This window comes from Diaphorina citri, unplaced genomic scaffold, assembly GCF_000475195.1.
Source record: "Diaphorina citri unplaced genomic scaffold, Diaci psyllid genome assembly version 1.1 scaffold631, whole genome shotgun sequence".
Lineage (NCBI taxonomy): Eukaryota > Metazoa > Arthropoda > Insecta > Hemiptera > Psyllidae > Diaphorina > Diaphorina citri.
In genome coordinates this window covers 113,975-126,809 of record NW_007378064.1, presented here as the reverse complement: position 1 = coordinate 126,809, position 12,835 = coordinate 113,975, and the positions used below count along the sequence as shown (strand labels likewise).

Below are 12,835 nucleotides of genomic sequence, written 5' to 3'. Positions count from 1 at the left end.
TCTGACAAGCATTACCAGACATCAAAGAAAGTGCTCATTTACCTGGCGCTTTATCGCTTTACATTACATTGAATATGTACATAGTTTGTCAGTTTTGTTCCTCTTTCCCCATTTGCTAAAATTTCAGTCTTGAATGTTGCCTTTGTTAAAATGTTTTACACTCGTGCTTTTATAGAGAGTACGAAAGTTCTTAGTCTAACTCTATAAAATTCTAAAAAAAAGTTATACAAAATGTTAGTTATCAAGCAAAATTTTTAGTAATTTAGTGAATCTAGCTTTTTCTCAATTTACTTTGGAACTTTACTTTGAAACCACCTACACTGTAATGAAAAAAGAATCAATAGGAAATTAAATTTAAAAAATAGCCAAAATAGATATTATTAGATCAAAATACCTGTATTTTATTAATCCCTTCCAAACTCTATTCAATAACTCCCATAACTTTTGTTATGAGCTTGTAATCCTTGGTGCTTTGATACATTCAAAGTTTAAATATAGATTATAATTAAATATGTGTAGATTACCAACCGAACCAAACTTTAATTAACTTACCGGATGAAATTTTGGACCATAGAGCTCATAATCTAACTACGTGCTTGGACTATGAATTGTTCAAGCAGTACATTTTGTTATTGTGGCTGTTGAATGTCAACAGTTGTATATTTACAAGTGTCATATACGATGAATTTACCCGCAATAAAGTCAAGATGAACTAATGGAGATATTGATCTTGTTATTATTAGTGTTGAGGAAGAGGAGGGGTCAGGGGTCACGATTACAAAGGAGAGAGTTCCATGTTGCATAGTTCTGAGTTGCACATTTATAACGATGTTTGAACTATTTGTAAAAACGTTGCAAATATTCTCCCACTGTGAAGATGCTTGAACCAATGCCTACAACTACATAGTTAGTAGATGTCTACATATAGTGGACAGTCTGCTCCCAATGGTATACTAGACCTGTGTGTTCTGTAAACTGACAAAACTTCCAAACGTGCCCCAAACGGCCCAAAGTGGAGGGGTCAGGGGTCACGATTACAAAGGAGAGAGTTCCATGTTGCATAGTTCTGAGTTGCACATTTATAACGATGTTTGAACTATTTTTAAAAACGTTTCAAATATTCTCCCAGTGTGAAGATGCTTGAACCAATGCTTACATAGTTAGTAGATGTCTACATAGTGGACAGTCTGCTCCCAATGGTATACTAGATCTGTGTGTTCTGTAAATTGACAAAACTTCCAAACGTTTATCTCATCCCAACAAGTTGCATGCCTATGTGCCCCAAACGGCCCAAAGTTTCCAAAGCAACGTTTTATCAGCTAGTCCCAGACATAAATGTGAAACCCAATGTACCGTCCCATCCTAGGGGATATCTATCTCATGTTTAAATGGCGGATAAAAATTCTGCTCCGTTACACTCCAACTTGGAATTAACAATAATTTTCTGAACAAGAACAAAAAAAAAGTGAAAATTTTCCAAGCAGAACAAGTATAACATGTCTGTTTATATCTTCATCAATGCTTTCCATTTCTAATGAATACGAATGATGTGGCGGGAATTTCTCCCCAATGATTTACTCATTACCCCCTCCCCCCTAACGTTACGGAATAGTCTTGGATTATCTTATACCTAGGTGTACGGTCCGAATTTCGAACTACAGCCGACCAATGTCAATCAAAATCAACTCGAACCCTTATAAAGTTGGTATGTTGGTAAGATCAGGGGATCTCGAAGTTGATCGGCCAAAGTGTTTGGGGGTAAAAGTGTTCTACCTGCCTTTGGAAAGCAAAGCAGGAATGTATGTACATATTTTGTAAATTATGGAGTAGGTAGGTACCTCCTTTAATAAATAAAACGAAAAATGTACCTATACCTACTTACCTAGGTATTTCCAGTAGGTAAATGAATAAGGATTCAGTTCCTATTCCTACATACCTACTAATGAAATAAAATTGAGAAATACATAAATACATTTCTGCGTATGGGATATTCATAAGGAAGAAGTTGGAAATATTTCTTTTTTAAGGAAAATCAATTTTGAGAATTTCAAAAGGGGAAAAGACGTAGGTAGGGTAACTTACATTAGATATCAGGGGAAAATATCACTTCTTATGCAATATTTTCCAATTAGAGTGGCTCAAGTTTTAAAGGTAAATACCTAATAAATAACTTTATAGGTACATAGATTAGAACATAAATTTAGGTATTTCACATGGGCTGGTTTATTGAAGTACTACTTGTACGATTAAATGTTAACTTCTTGGAAAAAGTCTATTTACGTACCTATGCTTGCTTAACCCTTTATATTGCGATTTTGGCGTCTCCACTAATTTTCAATCTTTATCGAATTTATCACTCTCTAGCTCTTTCTCACATTTTCTTCTCTCATTCAATACTATCTCCCTGGGAAGTCTTCAATAATATCAACATCTATGAATGAAGGTCACATAATATCCCTATTCAATTTAACGGTCCAAAGTTTCAACTTGGAGGTTGTTATTAGGCTATTTGTTGTGTAACTTTGTATTTTCTTTGGAAAGGTGGCGTTTCGATTGTTGCTGTTCTAGAAAAGAAATGACCTTTATTCAATCATGATTGGTAGAATCTACTTGATTCTGAATATCTAAAAATATTCATGAAATAATTTTAAATGGCTTTTGTGTTCGTTTACCAAACAAATTAATAATTTGCAGTTAATTTTGATTAAAAGCTAGATGTCGGAAACATTTTCGATTGTTGTTGTTCTAGAAAAGAAATGACCTTTATTCAATCATGATTGGTAGAATCTACTTGATTCTGAATATCTAAAAATATTAATGAAATAATTTTAAATGGCTTTTGTGTTCGTTTACTATATATGAAGGGAAATGGTTTTTTTGGGGTATTTAGTGGGACCCCTTCTGAGTTCACCGGGTATCCTCATGGTACACGGGGAATGACTTGTTGAGTTCACCGGCTACCTCATGGTAGCCAAAGTGGTGTAACTTTGTATTTTCTTTGGAAAGGTGGCGTTTCGATTGTTGTTGTTCTAGAAAAGAAATGACCTTTATTCAATCATGATTGGTAAAATCTACTTGATTCTGAATATCTAAAAATGTTCATGAAATAAGTTTAAAAGGCTTTTGTGTTCGTTTACCAAACAAATGAGCCAAAGTGTTAAGTTATTTATGGCTATTTATCCTCCAGATATTTTCCAAGTGTTTTTGTTGTTTTTAGCAAAATGTTGAGCCAGAATAATTTGCCTTTCTCATTCTTTTTCAAGTTTTCTGTTTGGTATTTATGTACAGGCGTTTGTAAGTATGTGAAACATGTGGTGAAGTCAATCGCAAAAGCAATAAACCCAATACTGCCGTCGATAACAAACCCATCCTCCGCAACTTAAGGAAACAAGACCAGACCATGCAGAAGTCATAAAACATGGTGACAGCTTAAAGTTGTAATGGGAATTCTCATTCCTCGTTAGGACAGAAAAAAAAGCACACAAGACAAACAGACGAAAAAAGTCATAAAATCAAAATAAAAGAACGTAAAATTGTTTTTTAAGAGCGTGTAATATAAAAACGAAATAAAACACAAGAAAGATGACAGAGAACAGAAATTAATGATCATAGTAAAAACCAACAGAACACAAATAAATGGGAGTCAAAAGTCTTAACAATTATTTCATTAAACACAGAAAAAAAGATAATTTATTTGGGTCATTAAGACCAGACCATGCAGAAGTCATAAAACATGGTGACAGCTTAAAGTTGTAATGGGAATTCTCATTCCTCGTTAGGACAGATTCCTCCGTGAAGAACTGTAGCGATATTATGAAATAAGCTACTGACTAGGTTGGTAATAAAATTTTATTTGTCATATTGTTTATGCGGTAGGGTGCTCTATAGTAAAAAACTGGATACTATCTAGTTATAGACACTCAGAATGAACATCTACCAAAAGTTTGTTAGGTATACGCGGTATACCGAAGTGCAGGGTTAAGTGGCAGAGAATGTCGCTTCGCCCCAGTTCCAACATTGCGTTTCCTTTTTGTTCTCCCCTTGTTCCAATTTGAAATGCATCACTTAACTTTCAGATGACATTTACAAAACTATGCAGCAGTCAGGAAGAGACGAAAAGCTCTGATTTTGCTTGCTCTCTGATTTTCTACGTTTTCGTCTCTCAAGCATTTCTACCTTCATGTCGTCACAAAACAATTTCGTCTATCTCCTTTTCCTCTTTCATTCCCAACGGATCCCTCTGTGTCGCTGCACGTAGAAAATGTGTAGTTCTTCCTCCTCCTCTTCCCCTATTTGTTCATTTTTCTCTTCAGTAATTCAGTTTCAATGCCTTTTCACCATGGAGGTAATATGTTAAACTTGTTTACGTAGAGATACCACCCCCCCCCTCAAGGAAAAAGTTTCTATCCGAATACAACCTACATATCACTGTAAAACTGACAACATAATATTTATTTATTGATTAATTATTATTATTATTATTATTATTATTATTATTTTAATTAGGCTTTTTAGTCCGTCCTTCCTTTATTATTACAACCTCACGAGGCTGAGTGCTCCCCGAGCACAGAGCAAAAAAAAAAAAAAAACTTCGACCCCACCAGGAATCAAACCTGGAACCTCCGGCGTACGAATGCAGTGTGATACCCACCCGGCCAGAGATAACACATCTTCCAATCTATTTAACCCTTCACTGGTGAACGTCTGCGTAATTTCGTCCTGTCTATTGTAGAATTTTAACTAGGAAATTCTTTAAAATGTGGGGCCTACATTAGGATTAGTGTCACACACGTGGTACCGCTCCCCTATCCCGAATAAAATTTAGTTAGGCAAAACGTTTTTCCCGTGATTTGATAAATTTTCCGGCAAGTTAATTAGTTCACGCCATGTCCCCTGCATACATAGAACGTATACATAGAACATACATAGAAAGTACATAGAACATTACATTGACATAAATACATAGTTTACATAAAACATAACATGGTTAACGTATAGTCAAGAGCTAAAATTTCAGGAGAATTTCCATTTTCATTCCTTTAGACCCGTTGTACATTAGAAGCGTAGACAAGCAACTTTTTGTAGTGCGTAGTCTCTGATCTTGAAATTTGTCGCGACGACCTATGAACTCAAAGCGAGAAAGTTTTAGATAACACTTCAGTCGATCATTTAAGACCGGTTTTAGCGTTACCTATGTTAAGCTACGCCGAGCAAGGCCAATAAATGGATGGGTGACTTAAACCTTATATTGGGAATAAAGGGAGAACGGGCTCTAGTCTTGATTTTAAATCATTACATGAAAGTAAAATCGAAAAATCAAATCAAGAATAATAATAAACTGAATTTTAAACAAATTGGGTAGGTACATAGGTACTGATCGAATAAACTACGGGCTAAATAATTCCCGGAGGGACGGGCCCAGCTTGTTACTTTCTATTTTTTTTTTTTTACTAAAACTTCCCCTTTCTTGTATAAGCGGGAATAATAGGTATTTACATTAAATATCTATGAGTGCATTTCCTTTTCAAGTATAGGTACCTGTCTACATGTTGTTCAACACGTTTGTACGCCAGGCACTGAAGAAGCTAGAGCAGACGAAATGAGAACAACATGTTGTGTTAACTCAGAGATCGGAATTGCCTGAGTTTTATGATGTTCTAAGGTTCTCGGGTAAGACACACACTTGTTCACGGGAGTATTGAAGTTTTGTGCTGATGAATCGAGAAATTTGAACACTCACGTTCCTTTGTCCTGAGATTTTTTTTTTTACGATCCTACCTTTTTACTTTCCAGTTTTGTAACTATTCTGTTCCCTTATGCTGTAAAAGACGTTCGTGGCTATTTGTTTAAAAGCAGAAAAAAAGGAAATAAAGCAACCTCAGTCAATTAAACTTATAGAAAACAAAAGTGGGTTGAATTTACTTGCTATCATTATGTTTATTAGTAAAGTAATACCTAATATTATTTAAAAATAAAGGCTTCAAGAAATAACCAACCAACGAATTGAACAAAACAAAGAACAATCGTAAAAGGGAATGCGAAGGTACTTTATCCGAGGGTAAAGGAATGAGTAAGTATTGATATACCTACATAGGTACATGAGATAGATAATAATGATATGGGATGACCATTCCAAAGGACTATTCTACTTAAACGTAGGTATCTACTATCTACACACCTACATATTTGTACTGGTGGACTTTATTCTTATCAATTTTCCATTTGAATTCTCAAAATAACTTCCACTTTTTTATTAAATTTCTCCAAGCCACTTCTTAACAGTTTTTCCCTCTGATCGGTTCTTGAACAATGAATGTAATATCAGATACGATGGTTTATTATTCAATATACAGAGGTACCTATGTATTTATTAGGTAGGTGCCCTATCTATTATGTGAAATATAATGTCTTTGAAACTTTTAGAGCATATTCTTCTTCATTGCGGAACTTTAACATTCCTCACAAACTCACAATAATTTAGAAAATGCATAAATCCTGGAAGAAATATGGAAGACTCTGCTAATTTTAAACAAATTGGGTAGGTACATAGGTACTGATCGAATAAACTACGGGCTAAATAATTCCCGGAGGGACGGGCCCAGCTTGTTACTTTCTATTTTTTTTTTTTTACTAAAACTTCCCCTTTCTTGTATAAGCGGGAATAATAGGTATTTACATTAAATATCTATGAGTGCATTTCCTTTTCAAGTATAGGTACCTGTCTACATGTTGTTCAACACGTTTGTACGCCAGGCACTGAAGAAGCTAGAGCAGACGAAATGAGAACAACATGTTGTGTTAACTCAGAGATCGGAATTGCCTGAGTTTTATGATGTTCTAAGGTTCTCGGGTAAGACACACACTTGTTCACGGGAGTATTGAAGTTTTGTGCTGATGAATCGAGAAATTTGAACACTCACGTTCCTTTGTCCTGAGATTTTTTTTTTTACGATCCTACCTTTTTACTTTCCAGTTTTGTAACTATTCTGTTCCCTTATGCTGTAAAAGACGTTCGTGGCTATTTGTTTAAAAGCAGAAAAAAAGGAAATAAAGCAACCTCAGTCAATTAAACTTATAGAAAACAAAAGTGGGTTGAATTTACTTGCTATCATTATGTTTATTGATAATAAGCAATAGGTACCGAATATTATTTAAAAATAAAGGCTTCAAGAAATAACCAACTAACGAATCGAACAAAACAAAGAACAATCGTAGAAGGGAATGCGAAGGTATTTTATCCGAGGGTAAAGGGATAAGTAAGTATTGATATAGGTAGGTACATGAGATAGATAGATAATAATGATATGGGATGACCATTCCAAAGGACTATTCTACTTAAACGTAGGTATCTACTATCTACACACCTACATATTTGTACTGGTGGACTTTATTCTTATCAATTTTCCATTTGAATTCTCAGAATAACTTCCACTTTTTTATTAAATTTCTCCAAGCCACTTCTTAACAGTCTTTCCCTCTGATCGGTTCTTGAACAATGAATGTAATATCAAATACGATGGTTTATTATTCAATATACAGAGGTACCTATGTATTTATTAGGTAGGTGCCCCATCTATTATGTGAAAAATAATGTCTTTGAAACTTTTAGAGTTTAGAGCATGTTCTTCTTCATTGCGGAACTTTAACAATCCTCACAAACTCACAATAATTTAGAAAATGCATACATCCTGGAAGAAATATGGAGAACTCTGCACCGGTGAAGAGTAAACAAATCAGAATATGATATTATATTCTGGAAATACATACTTATCCATATTTCAAGAAATGAATGACAGTCAACATAAAAGGAATAGGAAAATCTGAAATAGATATAAAATGAAAAATCGTAAAAATAAACTCAATAAATAAATTAATAAATTCAATGGAATACGACAGAATGGAAATCGAAGGGAAAAGGGAAAGAAAAGAGAGATATAAAATAATCTTACTAAAAGCTTAAAAACTACTCGAAATAAATGATGTATTAGTATTTAGAATATTTTATGAACAAAAATAGAAGAGTGACCTACAGGGGGACTTTCAATATCGAACATCTTCGAACAATGAAGAAAAGAAATTTGAAAGTTACAATAGAAACAATAGGTGCTTTCTTATTACCTACATTGGTCAGGTTTCCCATACGTAATATGAAGTAGGAAGTAAAAATTGGTAATTAAAGAGGTGTAGGTAGTATACAAACAAATCATTAAGAAATATTTGTGATAGAAGACTTTCGACTTTTGACCCTATACTTTTATAACTATTAATATCAGTCTATTTCAGTATTTCACACTTGTGTATGAAACTCATGTCTTGACTTGTAATGGTTCTTGTAAAGCGGTAAAAATGAACTGTCAAGTGGTATACCTTAGAATGCGGTACAATATCAGTCTATTTCAGTATTTCACACTTGTGTATGAAACTCATGTCTTGACTTGTAATGGTTCTTGTAAAGCGGTAAAAATGAACTTTCAAGTGGTACTCGTATACCTTAGAATGCGGTATAAAGTTTTCAAACTTTTGTTACACTCTGTCGTCTGTTCTAAGTATAGTATCTTATTTATTTCCCAGTAATAGGAGGAGGACATGGATATAAAAGTTATATCCTTTTGCATTGAAAGTTCTGGCGGCTCTAGTTTATGGACTTGATGTCCTCCAGTGAATCATTGTTGAAATAAACCTTCTGAACATTATTTGTTCATTCACTTTGTCTTGCCAAACGCTATTATATTGGAGAATATCTTTTGGAGTTTTGGCGTCTCCACTATTTTCATAATCTCTCTCTACTTAATTTACTTCATAGTTTGTCCTCTTTTTCGTTCAAAAAAAAAAAAATATTGGAGAATATCTTTTGGAGTTTTGGCGTCTCCACTATTTTCATAATCTCTCTCTACTTAATTTACTTCATAGTTTGTCCTCTTTTGCGTTCAAAAAAATCAATAATCTACAAGACATTTTATAGCTACCTGAGCTACCTATCTATTATACTAATCCTTCATGTTGTTTTATACACATATTTTTTAAGTTGTTTTGTCAAGTTTTTCTCTTGAATCCATCTTTCGTACTAATCTGGTCACATTAGCTACTATGGTTCATTTTAGTCCCTTATGTCTTTTCACTTTTCAGTATTTTTTAAGTTGTTTTGTCAAGTTTTTCTCTTGAATCCATCTTTCGTACTAATCTGGTCACATTAGCTACTATGGTTCATTTTAGTATCTTATGTCTTTCTTCTTTTCAGGAGCCACCTCTCTTTATGTAGTGGACAATTTTCCTCTTCCCTAGAATATCCACTCTGTTAGGGAATGATTTCAAATAGTAGACTGTACTCGTACTTATAACTCATATTTTCCTGTACCTACATCTCTACCAAATGTTTTAGTTATTGTTGTTGTTGCTGATGATTTTGGTATACCTGCTTCATATCGATTACAATGTTAAAGCTGTACTTTCTTTTGATTTCTTCAATTTTGATATGTATGTTATTTTGTACAGTGCTTCTTTTTCTTATTATTTTTCTCTTCAAAGTCCTTAAATAGGGCAGTTGGAACATTACATCGTTAATTTTTTTTAGACTTCCCCAAAAAGTGAACTTTGGGACTTGGGATGCTCTGATAATATTGCAAAGGTCGTCTCTGCTGTGTGTTTTCATTCGAAAGCTTTTCGTTTGGAACAAAAACAAGATTTATAGATTGTAATTTAGAGCTTTTAATGTTTGTAGATATTTATTAGTAGTACTCGTACCAGAAGATATGTAGGTAGCAGGATAAGTCAGATTTAAGTGGGAATTAAGGGTGATGTACAGAGAGGAGCTGTTCACATTTTTCGAAGATGATTTTTTTTCTTTTGCTGAGAAATCCAATTATTTTTTTTTCAGTATGTATTGAGAAATAAAGGAGAACGCCGAAAGCAACAATAAAATTGGAAATGGCAACATCATTGCTTTCAATTTGTTGAAAAATATACTATTACTATATCAGGTTTATTACTGGTGAATAGTCGCAACAATATATCTAGTATTGCTAGCAATATGGCAACAATGCCAGCAATTTGTTGCTCACAAAATGTCACCTACCTTATCCTTATCAGTGAATATACTCGTAGAAACACATCTTATTCAGCAGTAGACAAGATTGTCTGACAAGCATTACCAGACATCAAAGAAATTGCTCATTTACCTGCCGCTTTACATTACATTGAATATGTTCATAGTTCGTCATTTTTGTCTACTGTTCAATACTATTAAATCAACATTTAGCATGGGCATATTTTCAAATCTTCTCCATTCGCCACTGTCAACAAGTAGCTGTTATGACTTCCTCTCTGGGATTTTGTGCTAGAAATATTTCGAGGAAATTTATTGGATCTATATTCTTGTACGGAAAAGGAGGATTTCAAGAGGCATATAAGTTAGACCTTATTCACATAAGAACATATTTATGAGAGAAGAAATCATGGAATGGATATTTGATATTCGGACTGAAAATCCTTTTAATTCTAGTTTATACTTGTGAGGTTAATCCCAAATTTCAGTGAGTTCATCACGAAGTTTGGCAATGTGATGGAGTAAGGCAACAAGTAGTACGAATGATGTGGCGGGAGGGATTTTGTGCTAGTAATATTTCGAGGAAATTTATTGGATCTATATTCTTGTACGGAAAAGGGGGATTTCAAGAGGCATATAAGTTAGACCTTATTCACATAAGAACATATGAGACAAGAAATCATGGAATGGATATTTGATATTCGGAGTGAAAATCCTTTTAATTCTAGTTTATACTTGTGAGGTTAATCCCAAATTTCAGTGAGTTCATCACGAAGTTTGGCAATGTGATGGAGTAAGGGTGTGTTAATATGAAATTTAAGAAGATCTTTCAAATATAAATAGATCAGCTAGTGCTGCTAGTGTAAAGTTGAGTTTACTGCGGAGTCTACGAAAAAAGGTATAAAGTAAATAAAACAATGCCTCTACACTACGTAGACATTGTCTGACAATCCAATTTGTCATCAGGATTTCAAATTCAATACTAACAAGATATAAATATGTTGAATTTAGAAATGTACCTAACCATTATTTTGAATTTCCTTCTTTTTCCAAAGAAAATAGCCGCCTAAAAAGAAGTAGGAAAAAATATTCCATGTGTAAGAAAGTAGATAAATTGGAGAAAAAAATAGGCTAACAAGAACAACAAAAGAGGAAGAAAATTACACTAAAAGAAAAACGGAAACCTACAAAAAGCAGAGAGAAAATATAAAAAACAAACATGCTCATGGTGAGTTAGTTTATGAAGGATTGGTCCTTCAGGAATTGAAATCAAAAGTCGGAATCCAGGATACACACAATAAAACAGTGATAAATAGCTCAATCAATCTCAGCTAGTACGATGCTGGGACCTCGGAGCCTTTCAACTCCTCTGGACATTTGGGAGAGTATTACAAGGATACAAGGTGGTAGATGTAAAAAATATAAAAGATTGAAAAGAAGGAAGTCCGAATACGGACTACAACATTAGGTACTATTGAAACAAATTATACTTTACCTTAAATTAAATAATTACCTATTCAATGACTCTAGAGAAGTAAAAAAAAATTCTTAATAAATTACACAACCACTTTGACAGTGAAGTAATAAAAGACCTTTGGGGGAAAATTTCTGAAACTTTCAACAGTTTATTATGATTTAATTTGTGACATCACAGCTTTAGCAAATGGAATTTTCAATTCGAAACAACAGTTCTAATTTTGCATCAGATGTTTAGAATGCAGACTTGAGAGCAATGTCTAGAAACATACCTCATTCAATACTATCTCCCTGGGAAGTCTTCAATAATATCAACATCTATGAATGAAGGTCACACAATATCCCTATTCAATTTAACTATGATGAAGTTCATAAGACGAGTGTAAAAAGTGCTTGTTCATATTGGAGATAATTTTATTGATCTTTAATAAATTTTCCACACGAGTTTTTCATCAAAATTCCACCTCTCTTCCCTGAAAACCTAGTTTTTTTTTTTTCTATTTTATCCAAATAGGCACAAACATGCGCTAACCAACTCAAGGAGTAGGTACTATCTTAGCTCATCATAATAATGATAACTTAAGATTAACATGAGCCGCATAAATCTTATTAAGAAAAGGAGAAAAAATAAATTCAAGGAGAAAAAATGTTTTTAAAAATCCACTTTCTATCTATTTTATCCAAATAGGCACAAACATGCGCTAACCAACTCAAGGAGTAGGTACTATCTTAGCTCATCATAATAATGATAACTTAAGAGTAACATGAGCCGTATAAATCTTATTAAGAAAAGGAGAAAAAATAAATTCAAGGAGAAAAAATGTTTTTAAAAATCCACATTTTACATCTTACAAAAATATGATAAAAGCTGATGCGCTTTACATAAATGACTTAGATTTTGGATTTTTATTCCCTCTTTTTTATGTGGGAGCTTTCGCCTCAGATTTATGGATGTGTGTTAAATTCGGGTCACAGAATGTGCGAAATTTTTAGTTGATTTTATGAGTTGATTTTGGTTTGTTTTACTTAAAAAGGCTTAACAAAATTCTTGACAAAATACTATCTATTCAGGGATTTTTATGACATTTTTTAATAATATTTTCTCAATTTGTTTCTAACTGTTTCCAGACATTCCCAATTTCAAAGAGGGCATAGGAAATCTCACAATCCCTGTAGGGAGAGAAGCCATACTGCCGTGCATTGTAGACAATCTCTCTACTTACAAGGTAAGTCTGGATCGATAAAACAATAAATCGACAGAAGTACAGAGATATTTTTTTTTACTACAAATTCTTTGCAAAATAACAGACTTATGTG

General features: G+C 33.5%; 1 protein-coding gene across 1 annotated transcript in view; it reads left to right on the top strand.

Annotated features, from left to right (window-relative positions):
* Nucleotides 1-12,639: 12,639 nt before the first annotated feature.
* Nucleotides 12,640-12,835, top strand: part of LOC103510670 (neurotrimin-like) — a gene marked incomplete at its 5' end in the record, with an annotated part of 31,103 nt that continues 30,907 nt past the window's right edge. Inside the window, one exon of the mRNA XM_026824670.1 lies at nt 12,640-12,744. Within this exon, the coding sequence (XP_026680471.1) occupies nt 12,640-12,744 (105 nt within the window). The remainder of the gene's footprint in view (nt 12,745-12,835) is intronic.